At 42.5% G+C, this 26848-nt stretch overlaps 1 protein-coding gene across 7 annotated transcripts in view; it reads left to right on the top strand.

Annotated features, from left to right (window-relative positions):
* Window positions 1-26750, top strand: part of LOC140586879 (uncharacterized) — a 42281-nt gene extending 15531 nt beyond the window's left edge. Inside the window, exons 5-18 of one of the 7 annotated variants that reach the window (XR_011988677.1) lie at window positions 6533-6725; window positions 6804-6890; window positions 6993-7167; window positions 8331-8481; window positions 13827-13977; window positions 14147-14263; window positions 14418-16082; window positions 17898-18194; window positions 19151-19258; window positions 21704-21922; window positions 22312-22414; window positions 23397-23594; window positions 24024-24126; window positions 26028-26750. Coding sequence is in view for 6 of the 7 variants with exons in the window: in XM_072708358.1 (XP_072564459.1) it covers window positions 6533-6725; window positions 6804-6890; window positions 6993-7167; window positions 8331-8481; window positions 13827-13977; window positions 14147-14263; window positions 14418-16082; window positions 17898-18194; window positions 19151-19258; window positions 21704-21922; window positions 22312-22423; window positions 23393-23594; window positions 24024-24126; window positions 26028-26138 (3691 nt within the window). In the remaining variant the exon portion in view is untranslated. Of the gene's footprint in view, window positions 1-6532; window positions 6726-6803; window positions 6891-6992; window positions 7168-8330; window positions 8482-13826; window positions 13978-14146; window positions 14264-14417; window positions 16083-17897; window positions 18195-19150; window positions 19259-21703; window positions 21923-22311; window positions 22424-23392; window positions 23595-24023; window positions 24127-26027 lie in introns of all 7 variants that reach the window. The other 6 variants (XM_072708359.1, XM_072708362.1, XM_072708360.1 and 3 more) reach the window with 6 other exon arrangements.
* Window positions 26751-26848: the final 98 nt, after the last annotated feature.

The following is a 26848-nucleotide window of genomic DNA, read 5'->3' as shown; positions in this document are numbered from 1 at the left end:
GTAACACCTCCCTGGCTCTTGTTACTTTGAATTCCTCTGTGAGGCCTGAGAACGGGAGCTGGAGCTTGTTGGTGTGCCCATACAGGGCAATGCAGCTCAGGCTCTTCGGCAGGCCCAGCCACCTGCGCAGGAACTGGCTGATTTTCCTCTCCAGGGTCTCCACCGTCGTTATTGGGACCTGGTACATCAACAGTGGCCACAAAAGCCTTGGCAGAATGCCATGCTGATATATCCAGGCTTTAAATTTCCCGGGGAGGCCTGCCCTGTCCACTGCTGCAAGCCAGGTTTCCAGCTCTGCGTGCATGGCCTGGATTGCTACTGTGTCTCTCAAAGTCACGTCAAAGAGCTTCCCCAAGCTCTTCACCGGCTTCTCCGTCAATGATGATATTTGGAGACCGTTCATGTGGAAGCGGAATTTGTCCCCAACTCTCCCCTTCCTCAACACAAGGGACCGGCATTTAGCTGGCTTAAATGTCATTCTCGCCCAAGATGTTAGCCTTTCTAGACCTTTAAGGAGCCAGCGACACCCTGGCACTGATGTTGCTGTGACTGTTAGGTCATCCATAAAGGCTCTGATTGGCGGTTGGTGAGTACCAGATCTGGAGAGAGGCCCTCTGCATTCCACTTCTGCCGCCTTGACAAGCATGGTCATCGCTAGGGCAAACAGCGTCACTGATATAGTGCACCCAGTGATGATGCCTTTTTCTAGACAGTGCCATGCTGATGTTATAGATCCAGATGTGAATCTCATACTAAAACTACTGTAATAGTCCTGTATGAGATCTGATCTTCTGCAGAACATGGTGCATCGTCAAGGCTTTTGTCACCAGCTTGTGGGGAATTGATCCGTAGGCATTTGCCAGGTCCAGCCAGATGACTGACAAATCTCCTCGGTTCTCTCTGGCCTCTCGGATCAACTGGGTGACCACTCCAGTGTGTTCAATGCAGCCTGGGAAACCTGGAACTCCTCCCTTCTGCACGCTAGTGTCAATGTAGGAATTCCTCAGGAGGAAATTGGTCATGCGATTGGCGAGGATCTTGAAGAAGATCTTGCCCTCTACGCTAAGCAGTGAGATGGTACGAAACTGCGTTTTCCTCCTTTGGTATCCACACACCTTCAGCATGCCTGCTTGGCTACCCTGCCTCTTCGCCATACTACCCTGATGATTCTCCACAGCCTCTGTAGAAGTCTTGGGCAGTGCTTGTACACTTTGTATGGCACGCCACTCGGCCCTGGTGCTGCACTGGTCCGTGCTGCCCTGACCGTGTTCTTGACCTCTGCCAGCATTGGCTCTTCGGTGTTGAACTGGCTGGATGGTAGTGGTGGTGAAATTAGTTCTCTGCAGGGGCCCAGGTCTTCCTCCCTCTGCCGGTCGCTGTATGTTTCAGATAGATGGCGGTTGATGTCGTCTTCTGGGCACATGAGGGTCCCACTCCGCTTCTGCCCTAGCAGCTTCTTCGTAAACCCAAAAGGGTTAGCTATGAAGGCAGTGCGCTTGCGGGCCCTCTCTCTACCCTTCCTCCTGTGCCACTCAGCACGCCGTAGGGAGATGAGCTTTTTCCTGAGGATGTCCCGGAGCTCAGCCAGGGCGGGCTTTTCTTCCCCACTCGCCTTCTTAAAACGTTGTTTCAGGGACTTCAAGTCTCTCCTGAGTGCAGTGATCTTGTTCTCTCGCCTATTGGGTCTAGCTGTGGTCTTGGCCTTTGGCTGTTTGATACCAAACCGCTTAGCACTGATGCAGATGATGAAGTTGCACATCGTTTGGAGCTGCTGGTCCACATTCCCTTTCGATGATGCTTCCAAGGCACCATCTACATCTTCGTCGAACTGGCGCCACTCAGGGTCCTTGTGTGCTGCTGGCCACAAGACCCTGCGATGTTCGGATGGATTGTTGGGTGGAGCACGCTGAGCTTGGAGGTTCTGAACACTGTGGGTTGACTCCGGGTCCTGCTCCTCCTCCGTCTCACCAGGGGCCATGCTTTGCACTGCCTCTGTGCGTTGTTCAGCTTGCTCCCTCCTCATACAGCCCATCTTCGTCTGATGGATCTTCAGACCTTTCAGGTTCTTGCAGCTTTTGCCACACATACAGGTTACTCTCATTGTCGTTAGTCCATTGCTCATGTTCTGCACCAGAAGGTCCGTCCGTGTGGGGTGCTCATCCTCCCCCCCTCTCGGGCACCCCTGGGGGTATCTTTCATTAGGGCTTTCTGTAGCTTAGTTGGGTGCTCCCTCACGGGAGCTGCAGCTTGGGGTGCTAACCCTCGCTGCCCCGGTTGCCGTCTCTCCGAGCTGTTCACTGTCTCTCCAGCCGTCACTACACTGTTCGTAGTCGTCATCCAGCCTTTCCTGGATGTCACTGGCTGTGCCAGAAGGATAGTTATAAGAAACACCTTAGTGATGCAGCTTGGACACATCCTCAGTGATGAACCCAGGGTCACAGGGTGTTTCGGGTCTTAGATCATCAGACACCCTCACCTGAGCGATTATATTTTATATTTATATTTATTTTGTTTCTCGTTGTTCGCTGTGTGTATTTTGTGTTTCAGCGGATTGCATAACCAATCGACAGCAAATACTTTTGCAAGTCCCACCCCAAAGTACCAAAGTACCAAAGAAGTACCCAGCTGGTTTGGCATTTTTGGTACTGGAACTTTCGGTACTGGTACTCGACCGGAAGTCAATGGAAAAGCGAAAGTACCGTACTTTGTGCAGTGGAAAAGTCTCCTTAGACATCCCTCCAAATCATTGAATTCAGGTGTTCGAATCACATCCTTAGCCGCAGGCAGACCACTTCTACAAACATTTGCGAAAGAATGGGTCACTCTCAGGAGCTCAGTGAATTCAAGCATGGTACCATGATAGGATGCCAACTGTGCAATGAGTCCATTCGTGAAATTTCCTTGCTACTAAATATTCCATGGTCAACTGTTAGTGGTAGTTTAACAAAGTGGAAGCAACTGGGAACAACACCAACTCAGCAATGAAGTGATAAGACACATAAAATCACAGAGCGAGGGCAATGCATGCTGAGGTGCACAGTTTGCAGAAGTTTCCAACTGTCTGCAGAGTCAACAGCTACAGACTTCCGAACTTTGTGTGGCCTTCAGATTAGCTCAAGAACAGTGCGTAGGGAACTTCATGGAATGGGTTTCCATGGCTGGGCAGCTGCATCCAAGCCTTACATTAACAAGTGCAATACAAAGTGCCGGATGCAGTGGTGTAAAGCACGCCACCATTGGACTATAGAGCAGGGGAGATATGTTCCCTGGAGTGACAAATCACACTTTGTCTGGCAATCCGATGGGCGAGTCTGGGTTTGGCAGTTGCCAGGAGAACAGTACTTACCTGACTGCATTGTGCTATGTGTAGAGTTTGGTGGAGGGGAGATTATGGTGTGGGGTTGTTTTTCAGGGGTTGGGCTTGGCCCCTTGGTTCCAGTGAAAGAAACACTTAATGCTGCAGCATTCATACCCATTTTGGATAATTTCATGCTCCCAATTTTGTGAGAACAGTTTAGGATGGCCCCTTCCTGTTCCAACATGACTGCACATCAGTGCACAAAGCAAGATCCATAAGGACATGGAGTCTGTGGTGAAGGAACTTGACTGGCCTGCACAGAGCCCTGACCTCAACCCAATAGAACACCTTTGGGATGAATTAAAGCGGAGACTGTGAACCAGGCCTTCTCGTCCAACATTAGTGCCTGACCTCACAAATGCTCTCCTGGAAGAATAGCCCATAAACACAAAAAATTCCCATAAACACAGTCCTAAATCTTGTGGACAGCCTTCCCAGAAGAGTTGAAGCTGTTATAGCTGCACAGGGTGGGCCAACTCCATATTAAAGCCTTTGTATTAAGAATGGGATGTCATTAAAGTTCTTGTGCGTGTAATGGCCGGTATCCCAGTACTTTTGGTAATATTGTGTATATCGTCATATCGCACAGACCTAGTGTAGAGTACTGCAGTACAGCTTAGAGTTGATGCAGAAGCTTAAATCAGCCTTATAACATTCAGAAGGACAATGTGCTATGAATTCTCCGACAGACTGTCTCTGTTTTGGAAACCTTATCTCGCAGTTCACACTACTTGTGCATTAATAAATCATAGGGAATTTCTATCATTTAAATGTCATAATAATATTCTCTGCCACAGTCGAAGATGGTTGCTCAATCACAAAGGTGATTATTCATTAAGCCGGCTTATTCATTGGACAGACAGATACATAATGAACATAAACTCTGTGAGTGATAATCAAGTCTAGTGTATTGTGAACATGCGCTGGTCCAGTTACATGTTTGCAGTGGTGGAATGTAACAAAGTATTTGTACTTCATTACTGTACTTAAGTACATTTTTACGTATCTGTACTTTACTTAAGTAATAATAATAATGCATACTTTTTATTTTACTCCATTACATTTTGCGGCAATTATCTGTACTTTTCTACTCCACTACATTTCTACAATTTATGCTGTTAGTCGTTACATTTTATGAAAACAATTTCCTCAAAATCTTGCATGAAAAAATAGTTAGCCTATTGTGTTCTGGCGCTGTTTGCCATTTCCTACCAATCAGGTGGCTTTATTAATTCCAATGATGGCTGATGTGTTGAATAGTTTTGCAAGTACATAAATGATTTAAAGATATATCATGTCCTGATTGGTTTATCTTAATGGTATATTAGTGGGTAATACCTAGTAGATAACTTGTCATCCACATAATTCTAAGTTAGGGTACACACAGCATTGCACAGTGCACACACAATAAGCACACCAAACTTTCCAATACACATATAGTTGCTTGTAATTTTTACGAGCAATGACATCGGTAGAGGCGTAAGTCAGTATATCTACTATTCTTTTACAAAATGACACACCCCTGACGTTGAGACAAACCATTGTTTGGGTACTTTTACTTAAAAAAAATACTTTAAAGTAAATTTAAAAGTAAGTACTTAGTACTTTCACTTAAGTAAGATTGTTGATGTAGCACTTCTACTTGAGTACATACAGTATTTTGCAGGATATTTGTACTTTTACTTAAGTACTAAGCTTCAGTACTTCCTCCACCACTGCATGTTTGTAACATTTAACGGAGTCCAGGAGGGACAGGAAACTTTTGCTGAAGTTCAGTCTCTATGTCCACCTATATATAGAAATCTCTAAGTATTACAATATTCTCTAAGTTAATTATTAAGTCAAAGTTTCTCGAATTCAGTCAGCAATTAACTGTATGACTCCGTTGGTCTGAACTAAAGAATATAGATGGGCAGGTTGCACACCATGTGAATTAGCATTGCTACAAAAGTAAAATCTTTTATAAACTTGGGTTAAATTTTTAACAGTGAGTTAAAAATTGATGCCAAGCTGCCTCCACGACCAAATATGTTCATACTATTTTAGCATATTTGTAAAATAAACAACAAATCATTTCTTTTTCTATTAAAATTTTTCATTTCAATTTTATTGGTTTACTCTATCACATACTAAAGGCATGCAGGTATACATTAGACAATTGCTTTTAATTGAATCACTTTTCAGGAGAAATGAAGCATTGTTTCAATGAGCTGTAAGGGTGGCAACAAATTTGTCCACGTTTGTAAAAGTGAAAAACTTAAAACTGTGAAAAACAAGGCATATTTCTTCCTACGTCAATGAACAAGTTTAAATCCTGGGAGCAGTGCTCCCCTGATACTAGTTATATCTCGGGCTAGTGTTAACCCAATTTCATCAGTTCTAATATCGCACTTTCAGTGCACGTTGACAAGGTAATGTTGTCAAAGTGTGCAGCATTAATATGTAGCATTTTCTGTTTTGAGTATAGAGCATATGTACAGAATGTCCAAATGGAATATTTGTAGGATTAAGCATGTTATAACAAGCAAAACTTCCATAGATAGGTTTCCAGCACTTTTCATCACCCCTTGTACAGTTCTCTATTGCAGACCTGATGACGTCTATTACTCTTTTGTTTTGCAAGTTGCCTGTTTTGAAAGTCTATTTATTTATTGAAATGTGTATGCAAATCTGAAGTGGAAGAAAAACCCCCTTTATTCATGTTGGTGTGTGTATCAGCCAGTATCAACAAATCATTAAGTAATATATTCTGAATCATATGTGTATGATTCTGATTACTACGTTGAATGTGCATTATTAAAATAGGAAAGATGTTAATTTCCTTGCTCCAACATCATGACAGAGCATGAAACTGGTTGTTCTCTATCGACTGGTCAATGATAATCATCTTCATCTTCTTCCAAAGCAATCAGCCAATCACAGGATTCCACTGTCCCCACCTCTAAAGTCTCAAAACTAAACCTGTAAAGTGATTGAGTGATGCGTAGAGAGGATACGTGCATGTGGTCTGGGAATTTGAGACTAATTTAAAGCTGAGCAAGTGAGTGTTGTGCAGATGTGAGTGTGTAGTGAGTATGGGTTTTCTGCTCATGAGAGCATATGCGCATGTGGTTTTTATGTGTATGAGTTTTAATTAAACACCATAAATAGAACTGGTGTGTCTGCTGACCACAGATTCGAGGAGCCTCTGGTCCACCTGCTCAAGGAGCAGCACCGCACAGTGAAGGAGCAGCTAGAGGCCCTGCGGAAGCGTCGGGCTCAGCTGGGGAGTCAGGCTCCGCCCCTTCCAATTGTGCCCCCAGCCCCATCCCGCCCCCTCATACTAAGCCGCGTTCAGAAACAGCAGCTGCAGCAGCAGGTGCAGCAGGTAGGTCCTGAATTTGTCGCGTGATTAGGTGATCAGTCATCATCACATGCCAGTGACTGTATCTCTGGTGTCTGAAAGCACACACAGCTGCTGCTTCAGGTGCACATGCTGAGCCGGCAAGTGGTGGCCCTACAGAGTGAGGCAGACACTACGAGCGTCTTCCTGGTGGGTGTCTGCCCTCTGCCACTGTACACTCCTTTCCACGTTAATTTGTGTTAACAGTGACATTAAAACATTATGGTATCTGTTCCAACTCTTGTTGGCCAGTCAGAACTCCAGATGTTTGCACAGCGCAGTGAGCAGGCTCAGGGTACGATGAAGACTGGCTTTGTTAGTGCCTTCAGAGCCTGCAACCTGCAAGGGGCATTATCCCTGCTGGAGGAGCTGACAGACCTTGTTCCCCTTGACACCGCCTTGTCCCAGCCACGGCACGCCACCTCTGGTAAGGAGCTCTGTGTTGCTGTGTCTGTTGTGAGTCCTTTATGAAACACATCTGTAAATAAACTGTTTTGGTAAACCTGGGATGACAAATGAGGATTTGCTGAAAAGCAAAAAATATGGTGGCGGTGTGATCAAGAGAGTCTTGCAAGAGAGTAGAAACATTTTACACCCTTTAGGCTAAACTTTAAGTGCATTTCAGGTATACTTTAGGGTATTTTTTAGGAAGAAGGGGATTAAAATAGAGTGTGATTAGTGTCTAGTTTCAGTGATATTATTATTATTATTTTATATAAATTCAGAGCCTTGTAACTCCTAAACCCCTTTGAATCAAAGCACCCCTTTGGGATGCGTATCTCATGAAGTGGACTACAGAACAGGACAGTGTTTTATATACAAGTAGTACACATGTGTATTTCAATACAAAAAAATTGAATTTCTTACTCCAAGCCTTTCTACTGCTTTTTAATAACCAGAGGTAGTAAAAAAATAAATGCAGTTTGCATAACCTTGAAAAAAGATATGTAGACTTTGACTATGTCATGAAAAAGTACTCTGGAAGGCATGCATAATTCACATGGCAAATGTAATCAAAATCAAAAATAGTGAGGGAAAAATTATTTTGCCATTTTGTGGAATTAAAATGGAACATTCAGGTAAGTGACAGTTGTATTATGTATTTAATTCTGCCACAGACTGATAAAAAGTTTTTCTTCAGGACCAACAGATTGCAGCATTTGATTCAATTCTTTCCTGCTAGAATGTTTGCTTAGGAGTGATATGCTTTGAAATATTAGTTGCAGTAATATCTTTAATCTGCTTACAGGGTGGGGCGGAAGGTGATGCATCTGTTAGGTACATTCATCATTAGCAATTAAGTTACTGGTCCTAGTTCAATAACTTTTCTAAGATTAATATTGTTCATTTTATTGGTAGAAGTTCCCCCGGCACTCCAGATAGTGACTGATTGTGTGTGTGTGTCCTGTGATAGACTGGTATCTCATCCAGTGTGTACTCCAGGCTTCTGTCACATATTCCTTTTTTGCACCTTGAGATGTTGTTGATTGATTGATTTCCCTTTATGAGATGGAATGAGCAGAAACGGGTATATCTATATGAGAATGGTTGAATAAGGTAGCGGCTTGCTGCTGTCTCTTCTCCGCCCAGCTTGCTCATACCCTGTGTTGCCTGCCCAGCTAGCCTGGCTGCTGGCCACCCGGCCAGTCTTCCTCTACCCTGAACTCCTTCCAAACCGCAGTCTGGACCCCAGCCAGCACCCACCTCGCTTAAACACCATCTACACCCGGGGCGAGGAGAGGTACACCAACTGTCTCTATACTAGCAGTCAAAGGGGAAGCACAACAGAACTTGACTAGCTGCTCATGTGTAAGAATTTTTATGAACTCAAGGCACTTGCTGCTCATGGATTGTTTCAGATGCTTTTTGAGATTTTCAGGACTAATTTAGGGCAGTTACAGTGCCTCGCAAAAGTATTCACCCCCCTTGGCATTTTTCATGTTTTATAGCCTCACAACCTGGAATTAAAATGGTTTGTTTGACAGTTTGCACCATTTCATTTACAGAACATGCCTACAACTTTGAAAATGTATTTCTTTTTAATTAGGACAAAATAACAGAAAATTTCAGTGAGAATAACTGTTCAACTCCCCTACAGTCAGTACTTTGTAGAGCCACCTTTTGTGGCAATTACAGCTGCAAGTCGCTTTGGATAAGTCTCTATGAGCTTGCCACATCTTGCCACTGGGATTTTTGCCCATTCTTCAAGGCAAAACTGCTCCAGCTCCTTCATGTTGGATGGTTTTCGCTTGTGAACAGCAATCTTCAAGTCTGACAGATTCTCAATTGGATTGAGGACTTTGATTAGGCCACTCCAACACATTTAAATGTTTCCCCTTAAACCACTCGAGTGTTGCTTTAGCAGTATGCTTCAGGTCATTGTGCTGCTGGAAGGTGAACCTCTGTCCCAGTCTCAAATCACAGGCAGACTGACACAGGTTTTGCTGTAGAATATCCCTGTAGCTGTAGATGGTTTAGCACCATCCATCTTTCCCTCGACTCGGACCAGTTTACCCAATCCCTGCATCCCCACAGTATGATGCTCCCACCACCATGTTTCACTGTCGCGATGGTGTTCTGGGAGTGGTGGGATGTGTTAGGTTTGCACCAGACATAGCATTTTCCTTGGTGGCCGAAAAGTTCAATTTTAGTCTCATCTGTTTTTGGCGGCCTGTCTTAATTTCAGTTTTAGTCTAGTCTTTGCGTCAAGCTGTCATTTTAGTTATTATTAGTCTTAGTCACGTCCATACTCATTTTAGTCTAGTCAAGTTTCAGTCGACTAAAAGTCTGAGCATTTTAGTCAGAATTATCCATAACTATTTGTCTAGTTTTAATCAACAAAAACTGATGACATTTTAGTCTAGTTTTAGTCAACGAAAACTGATGACATTTTAGTCTAGTTTTAGTCAATGAAAATTGTATTTTAGTCTCTTTATTTTAGTAATGCAATTCTATTTTACCTAGTCAATATAGTACAAGTACCTAGTAGAATAGACAAAAACTAAATTTTCTTTTAGTCAAATGCATTTCACAATTAAAACAACTTATTATTATATTATTGTTACCTTATAGACTGAAGAATACTCTACATCCATTCCAGACACGGAAGACACTGAATTTATAACATTTATTTCGCCAACCAAACATGTTTGAACTTAGAAGTACACACAAATTTAAATAAAATAAATAAATAAAATAATGTCCATCTTCTTGCACGGGACTTGCTTCACTGAAGCTGTTTCTGGAATCTAGCACACGAATAGATACAATGTCAGGACAGATGCAGCCTCTGGAAAATCGAACTGTTGTAAATATTAAGTAACATAAATCCTTGCTATCAGGCCTATTTTGCCCTCAATGACTGAAACTATTGGTTGTACTGTTTATTTTCAGCTACAATTGTTTAACAAAAAAAATAGGCCTCATAATACCATAAGGGATGCCAATCAAAGTGCATCATGCTCTGAATCATTCACGAACATCCTTTCCACAAGAACATTATTTCAGTTAGCAGGTATTTACATGAGCTGTAGCCAGAGCGTATACCTCTACGTGGATTTTTAACTAGCCTGGCAAGCCAGACCTACGCATGATGTTCCAAAAAACGCTTTCAATGTTTCAAACACTACCCCTTTAGACATATATCTAGTCACACAGTAATGAAAGCTTGAAAGTTTAGATCGCCAGGATTCGAGACAACTGAGCTCATTCTCAGTTTGCTACTTAGCTTTAGTTTGCTAAAATGCCTACATAACTTCAAAGTGTTCCCTTTACCCACGTATTCTTATCAGACATCTTATCAGAAAGGATGTTTTGTACAGATCGCCAAGTGTCCATGCTTAAGAAATATAATTTTCTCCAAAACATCTAAAGCAAGCAGGCTAACATCTATTGCTAACGATAACATGTTAACCACAGTTGGCATGAGCTTTCTAAAATAGAAAGTAACGTCACGTTAATGTCTTTATTTACCTCAGTGTCATTGTGGAATGCCTTGAGATGTCTTTTAAGGTTTTAAGGTTTGTGGTGTTTTTTCCCAATATTTTGTGGCCGCATTTCTCCTCCATCTGTGCGCCCGAATGGGAGACACAGGAAACAGAAATACTGCATAATAATAATAACGCATCAACGAAAATGAAGACACATTTTAGTATAGTTTTTATTTTGTAAACCAAATTTAGTCTCGTTTTTATTCGTCAACAATATTACATGGTATATTTCGTTATAGTTATCGTCACATTACCAGCATTTACATTGCGTCTCGTCTCCGTCACGTCAAAAAGGTTCGTTGACGAACATATTTTCACAAAAACAACACTGCATCTGACCAGAGCACCTTCCTCCATACATTTGGGGAGCCGCCCACATGCCTTTTGGCAAACTCAAAACGTGCCTTCTTATTTTTTCTGGCCACTCTTCCATAAAGCCCAGCTCTATGGAGTGTATGGCTTATTGTGGTCCTATGGACAGATACTCCAGTCTCTGCAACTCCTTCAGGGTTACCTTTGGTCTCTGTGCTGTCCTCTCTGATTTTTGCCCTCCTTGCCTAGTCTGTGAGTTTTGGTGGGCGGCCCTCTCTTGGCAGGTTTGTTGTGGTACCATGTTCTTTCCATTTGAAGATGATTTAATGGTGTTCCAGGGGATCATCAAAGATTTGGATATTTTCTTATAACCCAACCTTGACTTGTACTTCTCAGTAACTTTGTCCCTGACTTGTTTGGAGAACTCCTTGATCTTCATGGTGTGATGCCTCTTGCTTAGTGGTGTTCAGAAAAGGTGTGTTTATACTGACAAATCATGTGACACTTAGATTGCACACAGGTGGACTTCATTTCACTAATAATGTGACTTTTGAAGGTAATTGGTTGTACCAGGACTTTTTAGGGGCTTCATGAATACATATGCACATGCCAATTTTAATTTTTTAATTTTTATTTTATTCTTTTTTATATATTTTTTTTCTCATTTCACTTCACCAACTTAGACTGTTTTGTGCAGATCCATCACATAAAATAAGATTAAGAAACATTTAAATTCCAAGTTGTGAGGCAACAAAACATGAAAAATACCAAGGGGGATGATTACTTTTGCAAGGCACTGTACATGTTCAGGGAGTTTGTGAATAAATACTGCTGAAAGGAAGATAATAAAAATGGATATTACATTCACTGTAATATTCAGTTACCAAGCTGATGTTTTTGTTCAATGTGACACAGTTTTTTTTTGTTTGTTTTTAAGACTATAATGGGCGTACCACAATTAGGACACCACCTTAGCAGCTATGTGTATACAGTGCCTGACAAAAATCTTGTCGCTTAACCAAGTTGTAGGAACAACAAATAATAACTTGACCTGTAGTTAATCAGTTGGAATCAGAAATGGCTTATAAGAAAAGGCAAAGCCCTCTAGATTATGCTTATTATACCAAAATAAAGCTTTGCATCATTCATTGAGTTTTGTCATGGAATTAGGACAGAAAGGTCAACTTTTGCCTGGACAAAAGTCTTGTCATATACAAAAATAATGTAGAAATTATACATATACTTCATTTAGAATACACAAACATGCTACAATAACATCAGAACATAAAGCCATGGTGCCTTGGAAAAAAAAATAATAATGTGTATGACTCCCATGAGCTTGGAGGACCACATCCATACGTCTTGGCAATGACTGAAATAACTTGTTGATTAAGTCATCTGGAATGGCAAAGAAAGCAGTTTTGCAGGACTCCCAGGGTTCGTCTAGATTCTTTGGTTTCGTCTTCCAAGCCTCCTCCTTCATCTTACCCCAGACATGCTGAATAATGTTCATGTCTGGTGACTGGGCTGGCCAATCCTGGAGCACCTTGATCCTCTTCAGTTTCAGGAACTTCAATGTGGAGGCTGAAGTATGAGAAGGAGCACCATCCTGCTGCAGAATTTGCCCTCTCTTATGGTTTGGAATGTAATGGGCAGCAAGAATATCTTGATACTTCAGGCTGTTGATGTTTCCATCTACTCTGCAGATCTCTCGAACACCCCCATGGATGTAACCCCAAACCATGATTTTTCCTCCACCAAACTTGACTGTTTTCTGGGTGAATTTTGAGTTCATGCGGGTTCCAACAGGTCTCCTGCAGTATTTGCGGCATTTGGTATGTAGTTCAATGGATGATTCGTCAGAAAAATCAACCTTCTGCCACTTTGCCTCTGTCCATCCTTGCTGCAAGCTGTGGGCCTTGGCAAATTCAACATGCTTTTTTTTGTTGTGTTCTTGTTAATGCTGGTTTCTGAGCACTAATTTGGCCATGGAGCCCACTGCGTGCGAGAATTCGAGAAACTGTTCTTGTAGACACAGCGGTTTCTGGTGATCAGTTCTGATGTAGCTCTGCTGCAGTCGAAAAAGGGTTGGCCCTGGACTTTCGAAGCAACAAACGGTCCTCTCAAAGAGTTGTCTTACGGGGTCTGCCTGACCTGGGCTTGTCATGAACATCACCAGTTTCTTCATATCTTTTTTTTAATCCTCTCCACTTGATGTTTGGATACATTAACGATGTCTGCCACCTCAGCAGCAGACTTGGTCTGTGGTTGAATCTTTGGCATGTTGTCAGAAGTCAGGTTGCACTTCAAGTGAAGGTCTGGTGTTCTTAGGGTTCTTTTTATACACACCTGGGATTATGTTAATTACAATATTTGTCACAGGTGAAACTCTAATCTGTGATTGTTTGAATCATTAAAAGACATGACAAGACTTTTGTCCTTGCAAAAACAGGTGTTATGGACTTTAACAAGCTGTGAACATCAGGACACTTTTTGACTGTTTCATTTTGCACCCAGTCATTAATGTGAACGCCCTTGGCATTAAATTGATCCATTCATTGTAACAATTGATTGATTAGAAATAAAGTTATATGCCTTTTTAAGTTACTATGTCCTTATGTGACGAGACTTTTGTCAATGACTGTATAGACACACACACACACACACACACTCTGTATTGCATACAGAACATGAAGATACACTGTGGTTGCTCTTGTGCACATGGCCAAGGGTGAGGCACTGATTCTGAGCTATGGGACCCTCATTCTGTCCTCCTTCCCAAAAGCCTCTTGGCGCAAAGTCTGAGAAACTTCAGTGAGACAGTGAACCCCTACCAGCTCATGTGCCAGTATCTTCTCATCACCAAATCTCCCAGACAAATCCGCAGGCGCATCCACGACATGTGCCAGCCTACTTCCCCTGCCAACATCGTGAAGGTGTGTCACCTGGGTATCACTGCTTTCTTTTTTTGTGGGTTCTCCTATGATCAGATGTCTGTGTTGCGGTATAGTACAGCATTTCCCTTGAGAGTTAGTAGTGAAGGTTTTCCTTTGTGAAGTCTGTTCGGCACAAACTGAACCCTGCTTTTCTCTCTTTCATCTCAAGTTCTTTTATCAGCACAAGAAGGTTCCACGTATGTTGCTGTCTTGTAGCAGAGTGACACCGGAAGAACAGTGCCCCCCAGTGGAGAGAGAGGAGATGGTGCTTCCCATGTGGCTGAGGGTATGGAGGATTTTAAGCGTGCTTCAGAATGAGGTTAATTAGAGTTCCATGAGTAGTCTATCTATTCAGCTGAGGTGCTCATTTCTAGTATGTGCTATAGACCTATCAGATGCTTACAGTATGTGCTGTGTGAACTATTCCTCTCTTTTCACAGAAGAGCTTGCCTCACATCTTTAAAGTAGTAGAAGAGTACAACCACCGATCAGCTGAGGACATAACTCTGGAAAGTCAAAGAAAGGGCTCTTACACTTTCCCTAGTGGTACTCGCTATCCACCTTCCCTCCCAGAGACCCTCACCCTACGGCCTGCTGGCTTCAGATGCCTACGACAATCGGCCCCCATTCCTAAAGCTAGTGTCTGCCAAATTTCAGCCCCTGCTTCTGTGAACAGTGCCACCTTGAGCTCAGAAAGACAAATAGTGCCATCTTGTGCAGAGGATCGTGTCCAGCAAATGCCCCAACGTAAATTGTGCCCCATCCAGCCTGCCCCACCTAAACCTCAGCATCAGTTCCTCACTATGGCTGTGAGTGGAGCACTGAATGTGTTTGATCTGACAGGGAGAGCCACTGTGGGAAATGTCTGTGCATCCAGTGGAAGTGAAATGCTGGGTTTGGCACCTGGCCAGGGCTGTGTCAGTGGTTCTCCTGCTGTTGTCATCAGTCTGGTCACACCTGTAAGTGCCCCCATCATTAGTTCTGCTCCTGCTGACAGCAGATTGACAGGGACTGAGTCTGCTTTGCTTATCCAGGAGCCAGTGTCTTGCTTTTCAGGTTCCCTGGACCAGTCCTATAAGCTTCCTAGACCAATATTCCCAGTTCCCCAAAATACCCGTCCCTCCAGCCTAGGTCTTCCTACTCAAACGCTGCTCTTCTCTCCCTTGCCACTTGTTTCTCCTGCTGCTACCCTACAGTCAAACCCAAACCTAATCCCTTCCACAGTCCCCATGTGCAACAAGGCTGAACTCCCAGTGACTCCCAGCCTTCATTCGGTCCATGCCATTTCTACTCCTGCACAGAGGTGTAGCAAAAACAGCCCCACCCATTCAATCACTGATGAGGTTGTGGCTTCTCCTGGCAGAATTTGGCCTAGTTGCACAGCCTTTTTGGGTCAAACTGACGTACTAGATGTTCCTGATGCCAGAGTGGATTACACAGAAGGACCCTGTACACCAGGGCCTCCATCCCAGGACTGCTACATTTTATCTGGGCCCCGATCTAGCATGGCATCAGAAGCCATAGGCCTGAAGCAGGCTGTGAATCAGGCAAAGGTCCAGCACATTTCAGCATTGCAGGGTACTAGGGAGCACCGGATCTCAGCTGCAACAGCCAGTCCAAGAAACCGTGGGATCTCTCATACCCCTGATATACTGGGCTACAGGAAATTGTCACTGACTGCGGGGTCTCCATCCAAAGACTCTTCTCATTGGGAAGACAAAGGATGGGATGAAAAGGAAATAAGAGAGGAGGAGGACGGACATGATTATGGAGGTCTGCTGCTGGCTTTATCAGAATCATCCATGAGCCCACACTCCAGTCTGGACAGCCATAGTGACACCTTGCAGAGGACAAGTGATGCAAAATGGCGAGAAAATAGAAGACAGAGGGGCAGTGACAGAAACAGAAAAACAGCCAGGGAGCAGGAGGGAATGCAGTGGAAAGAGAACAGTGCACGGGACACGATAGAGGAGGATGGGCAGAGTGGGAGGGGCGGTCATAACCATGGTCAAATAGAGGACTGTGAAGATCAGCCAGAAGATGAAGATGAGGAGGCAATGTCTTCAGCCTCAGAAAAGTCTGTGCTCTCTGTGCCTGAGTTGCAGGTTTGTGTTTTCCTGTTTATCAGAGTTGTCCAGGTAATTTCATTCCTTGATTTTGGACAATGGCATGGACCTACATATCAGAGCATGTGAGCGGAGTGGAGCAGTGAGAATTTCCGCTCCTCGCTCACGAGGCTGTTGGCTCCACCCCGATCAATACCGCTCCTCGATCCACTAAAATTTCCTCCCGCTCCAGTCAAATCGCTCCACGCTCGCTCCAGTTTAAAAGAGGGATAAATTAGGGTGAACAGATAATCCGTGTCAGGGAGGACACTCTGAGCTAGGACAGGAATTGTAAATTACCATTTCAATTAAACGGACCTGGATTTCACTTGAGCACTGAGCACTTGCTGTGTGCTGATTGGTCAGTCTCCTATAATCATGCATGTGTCACTAATGCTAATGTGAAACAGCTGGATGAGTCTTTCAGTCAAGGAAACAAACCAGTCAAAGCACAAGAAGAGCTGAACTATTTAGCCGAGCACAGGAGCCTTTCAATTTGAAAGTAGTTTGTAAAACCCGAAGTAGCTCAAAGTGTCCTCCCTGACATGGATTATCTGGTCACCCTAGATAAATAATCTGCGTGCCTAACAAATGTCACGTTAAACCGAAGCCTTATATCATAAGCAATGGCAACACTGTCACTCAGAACAGAAAATATTTATTTTTTAAAAACATACAGGCAGCAACGGACAGGTTTGGCAATGGCATTCCACACAAAAATAAGCATAAAAATAAAGGAATCAGTGGGCTTAATAGCCTAAATAATTTGCAGGCTAAGCATCCACGTTTTAAATTCCTCAATTTTTTTTCTGTTGATGCTGCTGCTGCGACTCTCTATAAAATAAAATTTCACTGACAGCGTTGCGTGAATGTAAAAAATCATATTAGACCTACTTTGAATAATTTATTTGATTACCAATATTTGCTTTATAGGCTTTTATACTTTTATTTGCTACAACCATATAAAACTTGCTCACGGTTTGCTCTGGCCTCCGCGTGTTCGCGTAGCACACACTCATGTTTCCGAGAAAGGCCTTTTTAGATTCCAAAGTGAATCTTTACTCACTGAAAGTTTCACCACATTGTTGTTCTTGCTCTACATTATTGTCATCTATTTGTTTGATAAGAATAGTACACTTGTATGACTTATCAGTTTCCTTTGTGAAATACTTTGTGAATTCCATCTCGGCCAATTTGTGTAACAGTCTTGATAATTATACAGATGAATTCTGGATAGATTTGGGCACGCCTCAGAGTAGTGTGAGCGGTATTGGAGCGAAATTAATTTAAAAACCGCTCCGCGCTCTGACCAAATTCTGTACGCTCAACTCCTCGCTCAAGCTCCGCTCCACTCCGCTCACATGCTCTGCTACATATTAGCTTAAGCCCAGGAAGATGTATAACATAATTTTATCACCTTAATTGTCAAGTGCTTCTGATGAAACATTTACTGGTATTTAACCAGCTAGATAAACCTGGATACCTAAGTCATAAAACCAGAAACAGGAATGGTGACTACTGATGTGTATGTGACTAAGATAGCGATGTTTTGCAGAATAATTTCTAGAATTCCTCATTGACAGTGCAGTGACGGTGCTTATATTCCCTATGTGGACCCTTATATAATGAATCTCTAGAGTCATAATTAATCACTGTAATAATAGTGGGGGTTTTTTTTTATTTAAATGTGGTAAAAACAGGCCTGGGTACTTTATTATGTAAGTGTTTTTTTTAATGCTGCTTTGGTTTCACCTGTGTGTCTATATAAAGTTTACAGAAACACTATAGTATTCATGAAGCTACTGTACCTCACAGGAGACCATGGACAAGTTGAGCTGGCTAGCTTCGGAGAGCAGGTTACAGGAGGACAAGTACCCACAATCCTCCAGTCCCCACAGCACTTCCTGCGCAATCACTACTTCTATTAACCAGAACTTCCAGCTGGAGGAAGAGGTGGAGCTTAATGAGGGAGGGCCTGTACTCTTGCCAGTTAGAGAGGATTCCCTGGTAGCAGACCTGGCCCACACCTTTGACAGGGAAAAAGATTATGTGGATAACTCCCCCCTGATGGAGAGGAAAGATGTGGCCTTAGCTCAAGTCAGCCTTAACCAGGTAAGACACTCCGCCCCTGCTCCTGTTAAACAGATTGAGGAATTCATATTGCAGCTTAGATTTAAATAATTTCTGGGTCGTCGTCTTCTGTTGTAACTATCAAGTATTTATCATCATCTGCTCCTGTAACACATCCACTTCAGGGATCGGTTTTTATATTCTGTGATTTCATGATTGTTTGAAATACTTTTTCATGGAGGTGGTGGCAGTTGGGGGGGGGGGGGGGGGCATTATTAGGTTGGATTGCAGTATTTCTAAAAATATATGTACCCCTGTCTAAATGGACTGCATGTGAAGCCCAAATTTTGGGTCTAGTGGATATTTTGTGCAGTGTGTGTCGACTGCACTCATGCAAAAGAAGTTGATAGGTGGAATGTCATTGCTGTACACATGCGCCGATCGTGGCTGTATGCAAACACAGACATGCCCCAAAATGTAGTATATATGCAAAAAGGAGTGTAACAGAGCACTGATGAATGGAATATGAACTATTTAATGCGCTGTGCCTTGCTGCTGCCTGCCAAGGTATGTGTGGCCCTGCAGGACATTCCAGGCAAGCTAGAACAGTTTCTGCATATCCTAGGAGAGTCTGAGCAGAGCAGCACAGGCCATGGTGAAGTGCAGCTCTTCTTGCCGCTGTAGCCCATGCTGTGGGCGTAGCCACCGTCCTGCAGCCTGAGCAGGCCCATCAATGCGGCCTGGTACAAATGGTCAGGTCATGCCTAAAAAGCACCTATCACTAAATCTGTCCATCTCTCTATTTATATAAGTGACATACAAGCAAGGCAAATAGTACATAACAAACATATAGCTGTCAAGGAGTCAACCTATTTCATTTAACAGCATTAAAGTAAAATAATGCTGTTGTATGCCCAAGCAGCCTATAACGTAATTAGTGATAACAGGCTTGAATGATGTCCTGTATTCTAATATCAACTGCTGCCCCCTCTGATCAGTTTGAGCAGCAGCTGGAGAGCAGCATTGGAGATGCACCTTCTTGCTACCAGGAGGTGCTAGCTGTCCTGCAGGGGAGCCACAAGCTCAGCAGCACAGGCCAAAAGGAGGTACAGAGAGGAGAGTTGGGGCTCTCCATGACTCATTCACCTTCAGTATACTTAACAACACCTATCATCACAGTTACTTATCATCATAGTTAATCTTCATTAGTTGTGGCTGAGAACCTTTTGAAGTTCTGCATTAATGCTCTCTAAAGAAAAACTAAAATTAATAAAAAAAACGCTAAGCACTGCTCCTAGCCGTGTCGCTCATTCATGCTGTTAATTTCAGCTAACACCTTGCCCCATACATTTATTTGGCAAAATTGGACACTAAACACTCAATGAAATTTTAGATAGATATCTAGATCGCTAGCATTGTTACACTACAATGAAATGCTAGAGAAAGAGAAAAAACTTTTTCATTGGACCAAAAATCATTCATTGTGCCAACACAATGTGAAGTTAAGGATTGTTAATTCGTAAAGCAGGTATACCACCCTTGTCATGTCATTTCATATGTGTTAGCCAATAAAGGATTAGCAGATGAAAAATATTTTGAAAAACTATTACATTGATTTGTATGAGATGACTAGAGAAGACCCACCCATTTTGAGGAAGCTTAACTTCTGCCTCCCCTGGCTTCACCAGACAAGCTGGCCATTCCTTCTGGCCTCTAGGTGTCGCTGTTTACAATATTGGAAAACAATTACAATATTACAACAGTGATTTTTTTCCAAAGAAGACATGAAATGTGTTTTTAAACGGCAAAAAGATTTAGTAATGAGTCATTTCAAAGTTGTTTGTAAGTTGTTTGTAATCAGTGCATGCTCCTTACTACCTTACTACTACAAACACAAACAAACAAATTTATTTTTGTATAGCGCATTATCACAACATTACATAAAGTGCTTTACAGCATCCCCACCCAAAGCCCCCAGTGAGTAAGCCATAGGTGACAGTGGCAAGGAAAAACTCCCTAGAAGGAAGAAACCTTGGGAGGGACCAGACTCAAAGGGGGAGCCCATCCTCCTGGGTCCGGCAGGGAGAGTCAAATTGGTGAGATGGCTAAGTGCCAAGTCATACTGTCCAAATCATAAAATTTGAGAGACAACTGGGGGGCAGGGGGGAGATGACAAGCCGGTGCCAAGCTCTCCAATCGCCAGGCAACCAGAAGTAAGGCAGCGGGTCATACATGGAAGATGACACAGGCAGAACGGCGAGCTGGATGCAGGGATGTCATTGGTAGTGGCGACGTCACATGTAGCAGGGTGTGCTGGACATCTTGATATATTGAGGTCTCCAGGCAGCACCCCCCAGGAGGTGTAGGGGAAATAAAATGTGCAATTAGTCAAAGTAGGGGAGACTATAGGCAGTGCTAACAGTTAGGTGAGTGCAATATGTAAGTGCAATGTACAAGCTCCGGCAGATATGGCTATGGCAGCATAAGTAGGAGGGAGAGGCAAGTGGGAATGCAGGCATGGGGAGTCCCTGAAATGACAGCACTGACAATTCAGTTTATCCAAAGCCAATGGCACCGATCCCCACCCAGCTCTACACCTCACACTTTAGGTTTGACTGGGAGTGAGGAGTTAGTTAGAGCTAGAACTAGTGTCCCTATAAGCTAAACTAAACGGGTGCGTTTTTAGTCCAGACTTGAATATTGAGAGTGAGCCTGAAACCCGCACATCCGGTGAAAGACCATTCCACAGCTGAGAGCTCTATAGGAGAAAGCTCTGCAGCCTGCCGTAGCTATTTCTACTAAGAGATATCCTGCGCCTTGAGAACGAAGCAAGCGCGGAGGGTTGTATGAGGTCAGCAGATCACTAAGGTATTCTGGTGCAAGGCCATTCAGTGCTTTATAGGGTAATAGCAGTATTTTATAGTCAATCCGAGACTTAACTGGTAGCCAATAAAGGGAGGATAAGACCGGTGTAACGCGATCAAATTTTTTAGTCTACTTGTGTGTGTGTGTGTGTGTGTGTGTGTGTGTATGGGCATGGGCATGTATGTATTACATTATGGAGACATTTGGTCCCCACAATGTGATAGAATCTGTTCCTCCTGACCCCGTCAAAGTGTCCTTGAGCAAGACACTGAACCCCAAATTGCTCCCGGTGTGCAGGTTGGCGCCTTGCATGGCAGCCTTCGCCACCGGTGTATGAATGTGAGTGTGAATGGGTGAATGTGAGGCATGTATTGTAAAGCACTTTGAGTACTTGTAGGAGTAGAAAAGCGCTATATAAATGCAGTCCATTTACCATTTTGACATTGTGGGGACCATTTTTTGGTCCCCACAAGGGGGAAACTCAACTTTGTAAACATCTGTGACTAAGAAATGTGCCATCAAAAGAATACAGAAGCCAAAGATTTTTTCCCCATTGAAATGAATTGATGGTCCCCACAAACACATGAATACAGGTGCGTGTGCATGTGTGTGTGTGTATGTATGTATGTATATAAATTCACATACATACATTTGTGTATATAATTATTTTCCTGGTCTCTCTATAGATGAAGGCACACATCTCCAAGCATTTAAAAGGCTGCCCTTGTCTGCAGAAAGAATTCTGGATGTTTTTTAATAAGCACCATCCAAGCCCCTCACACCAGAGCCAGCCTGAGGAGGCCACTGAACACTTGAACCTGGAGGGAACAAAGGGATTTTTCAAGCTTTCACCTGTAATATCAAGGAGTAACATGGAGAAACTCAGCATCCACAGGAAAAACAAGGTTTGGAGTTGTGTCAATGAGGCACACCTTTACTGCCTCATGTTTTTCATACTACGATTTAATGAGTACATGTTACTTCATATTCAAGTTAATTATCTATGCCTCTATTGGTGGTATGACAGAACTACTTGGAGCTTCTGTTGCTACTATGACTCTGTCTAGAGTATAGTCACTAAAATACAAAGGAAAGTGTTTACTTAATGGTTTATTTACAAGGGCACTGACACCCGTAATAACAAAGTTAAAAGAAAAGCCATCAGTGTTAAAAGCTGTCTTTTTTTTTATTCCAGGAAGGGTAGGAGTAATTTTATGATGACAGTGTTGAATGATCCCAATTAAAAACTGAAATGTGTAATGTCATAGCAATAACATAGCTTCTCTGTCAAAAGTCTTCCAGGGTGGTGAACAGTCATTATATCACATCCATCCCAACAAAGGCCCCTCCAGCCCATACTCACCCAGGAGAAGGAAAGTGGGGCACAGAGCTCAAGGGTGAGAGAGGTTAGAACAAAGTGCACTTCAGTGTGGGTTGACTGGTGAAGAAATCCATCCAATAAGCAAACTTATTCATACTCTACAATTACAGATACCATTTCACTCTTTGGGAACTGGTTGGATACACACATGGCTCTAAGGGAGCTTTTCCACTGCACCAGGTACCATACTTTTGGTATGGGTACTTTCGGTACTTTTCCTTTTCCCTTAAGTACCAGTACCAAAAGTTCCAGTACCCAAAGTACTAAAGCAGGGGAGTGCTTCATTATTGATTGGTTATCAAATAGCCTGCCTCTGAAACACAGTGCAACTGCTGTCTTGAAAAAAATTACCATCTCAGAAAAACAACGATAAAAGAAAGTAATTATAATATATTTGTGGACAAATTATGAGACCCAAGCTTTAATTGTGATCTGGTGAGAAGAACCAGAAGACCTGGATAGCATGGAAGAAAAAAAATGCTATAATATACTAGGGCTGCATGATATTGGAAAAATACAAATATCTTGATGTGATTTTGTTGTAATAAATACTGGGATATTTATAAAGCAAAAATAAATTTCTTGCCAACCCATCTATGAGTGATTTAAACAGCAAGGATGAAAATGATTGATTCACTCAGAGAACACATGTAGTGTTCATGCAGAAGTAGTGGAGGTGAATTTTAAACTGATTTTTTAAACATACTAGATAATCTTGAAAAGCTGCGAACAATCGTTAAAATTGCAATGCTTGCTAAGTTTTGTTTTCTATGACAAAGTAAGAATGATTTAGTGAAACTTAGACCCACCACACTATAATATCTGGTATGTAGGTATGAGTAAGTCTGATCTCAACCCAGCTGACTATCACAATCCTTGCGATATGAAAATTGCATGTGCATAACATATGATGCTGGTATATATCACACATTGCTCAGCCCTAAAATATAACATAGGCATTTATCAAATTAAGTATGAAATATTGATCCTAAAGACAGAGTCCTCCAACACACAGAAAAAAACAAGGAGGAGGAGCGAATGGAGCAAGTGGATGGAAAAGTCAGCGAGGGCAGAGGAGAGAGTGAGAACCCCCCAGGTCCCAAGCAGGCCCACAGCAGCCCACTCGCAGATCCTGTACTTCCTGCTAAAAACATTTCCCTCACACCAAGTGGTGAGAAAGTCATTGTGTGGACAAGGTAAGCCAAACTAGTATCTACCTGTAGGGAATTTTCAGATCTTCTGATTAAGAATAAATTAAAGGTTATGCATGAAAATTATTTAAACATAAGACATAATGGGGTTAAGTAAATGTATATTAGTAAAATGCTGTCATTATGGAAGTACATTGAAAATTTCTGAGATATCTTCTGACACTCAAGCCATATGATTAACTTGATATGTGGTACCATCTGACCCAGGAGAGTGTTTTTTTTTTTTTTTCAAGAAAATTGCTCAGTTATGTACTGAACTTCCAGCTGCAGGGCAAAATAACTAGAAATGCAGATGGAAGAGAAGTAGTGAATATTGCCATGGTAGCTCTCATCTGGGACACTGCTGTCTATTAAATGAAACATGGCATTGTATGCATATAATGAAGCACTATATGACGTGTCTTTGTCCATCAGGGAAACCGACCGTTTGATTTTACTCACTTGTCAAAAGCAAGGAGCCAACTGGAACACTTTTCAAGCACTCTCAGCTCAGCTGGGCAATAAATCAGCCAGTGAGGTAAAAAGATATTCTTTCATCAGACAGAATACGTTGAAATTATATTGTGTCATGTCATCATTTTTTTATCAATGTTTTAATAGAATGCTATTTCATTTTAATTATCTTGTATTCTGTTTACAATGAAATGGGTAGAAGGAGCTGTTGCATAACGGCATTTCATCAACAACGGTCTTCATACACTCACCTAAAGGATTATTAGGAACACCTGTTCAATTTCTCATTAATGCAATTATCTAATCAACCAATCACATGGCAGTTGCTTCAATACATTTAGGGGTGTGGTCCTGGTCAAGACAATCTCCTGAACTCCAAACTGAATGTCAGAATGGGAAAGAAAGGTGATTTAAGCAATTTTGAGCGTGGCATGGTTGTTGGTGCCAGACGGGCCGGTCTGAGTATTTCACAATCTGCTCAGTTACTGGGATTTTCACGCACAACCATTTCTAGGGTTTACAAAGAATGGTGTGCAAAGGGAAAAACATCCAGTATGCGGCAGTCCTGTTGGCAAAAATGCCTTGTTGATGCTAGAGGTCAGAGGAGAATGGGCCGACTGATTCAAGCTGATAGAAGAGCAACTTTGACTGAAATAACCACTCGTTACAACCGAGGTATGCAGCAAAGCATTTGTGAAGCCACAACACGCACAACCTTGAGGCGGATGGGCTACAACAGCAGAAGACCCCACCGGGTACCACTCATTTCCAATACAAATAGGAAAAAGAGGCTACAATTTGCGCGAGCTCACCAAAATTGGACAGTTGAAGACTGGAAAAGTGTTGCCTGATCTGATGAGTCTCGATTTCTGTTGAGACATTCAAATGGTAGAGTCAGAATTTGGCGTAAACAGAATGACAACATGGATCCATCATGCCTTGTTACCACTGTGCAGGCTGGTGGTGGTGGTGTAATGGTGTGGGGGATGTTTTCTTGGCACACTTTAGGCCCCTTAGTGCCAATTGGGCATTGTTTAAATGCCACGGCCTACCTGAGCATTGTTTCTGACCATGTCCATCCCTTTATGACCACCATGTACCCATCCTCTGATGGATACTTCCAGCAGGATAATGCACCATGTCATAAAGCTCGAATCATTTCAAATTGGTTTTTTGAACATGACAATGAGTTCACTACTAAAATGGCCCCCACAGTCACCTGATCTCAACCCAATAGAGCATCTTTGGGATGTGGTGGAACAGGAGCTTCATGCCCTGGATGTGCATCCCACAAATCTCCATCAACTGCAAGATGCTATCCTATCAATATGAGCCAACATTTCTAAAGAATGCTTTCAGCACCTTGTTGAATCAATGCCACGTAGAATTAAGGCAGTTCTGAAGGCGAAAGGGGGTCAAACACCGTATTAGTATGGTGTTCCTAATAATCCTTTAGGTGAGTGTATATGATGGTGGTCCCATAAAATTATAACGGAGTTGAAAAATTCCTGTCACCTTATGATGTCATAGCCATCATAACCCAACGCATTACATAAGTGGTTGTGGTGATGCTGGTGTAAACAGACGTACTGCACTGCCAGCTGTACAATAGTATAGCACATACAATTATGTTCAGTACTTGATATGATAACTGTTACTGGTTTATGTATTTACCATGGGCATCATTAGGTCCTTTCAGTGGGGGCTATAGACCTGAGTATTTTACTATAGTTTTTATTGTTATTTAGACTACACCATATAGCCCAGCTGTGTAGTAGGTTATAGATTTGTGTAAGTACACTCTGATGTTTGCACAACGATGAAATCGACTAATGGCACATTTCTTAGAATGTATCCCAGTCGTTAAGCGACGGATGACTAATACTTGTATAGCCTGGTGTCCTGTCCTGAATGTACCTCTCCCTATGTTGTAAGTATTGCTGCTCACTCCTCTCCATTCTTCAGGTTGCTAAGCGCTTCCGCAATCTCCTGCACCTTTTCCATGCCATATCCAAACTGGCTTGCTCAGAGAACCAGCCTACTACTGAAGAAAGGCCACAGAAGGAGCCTGACTGAGCAAAGGCAAAGACAAGCCCACGGAGGACTCTTAAGACACTTGGTACTCAGGGAGGATGTTGCTCTGCGCATTTGGGCCGACTGCCCAGTTTTGAAATCCAGATACTGCATCAGAGGTGTGGCTGGACTCTACCACTAGAGAACATCTGAACACTCAGTTCTAAACAGTCATGAACACGAGAAGCCTTCTTGTTGTTCATTTGATTTCATTATCAATATTAAAAAGAATTTGGGGTGTACATGAAAGTAACTGAACAATGATTTTAACAATGGAAATAGCATGCAATCATAAACCTTGTATTAATTGTACCTGGTTCTCCATAATTACTGGTCAAGTGAAAAAATGCAGGTGAAAAATTGGAGTTTCAACCAAAAAAAACCCAAATGAGTAACCCAAGTGAAGAAGACTAACAAGGAATTGTGCAGTTGTAAGTTATCTCAGTTATCAAGAAAACATTGTATATATTACTTTACTGTAAATCACTAAGTAGACGCTGAATATAATTTATTTTTGTATATATGTATGTGATTGTATATAATTCCTAAATGGAAGAAGACTGCTAATATGAAACCTGCATTAAAAATATTACGCGTGTCATGGTACAAAGCAAAGAGTGTACAGTTGTCATATTAGCAAGGTCTCCATCAGTGGCCGCTGCAATGAAGGAGCGACGGTGCACGCTAACAGAATGGAACGGCGTCTTGACCAA

This window comes from Paramormyrops kingsleyae, unplaced genomic scaffold (genome assembly GCF_048594095.1).
Source record: "Paramormyrops kingsleyae isolate MSU_618 unplaced genomic scaffold, PKINGS_0.4 ups78, whole genome shotgun sequence".
Lineage (NCBI taxonomy): Eukaryota > Metazoa > Chordata > Actinopteri > Osteoglossiformes > Mormyridae > Paramormyrops > Paramormyrops kingsleyae.
Note: the sequence above shows the minus strand (reverse complement) of the source record. Positions and strands in the feature narration are given on the sequence as shown.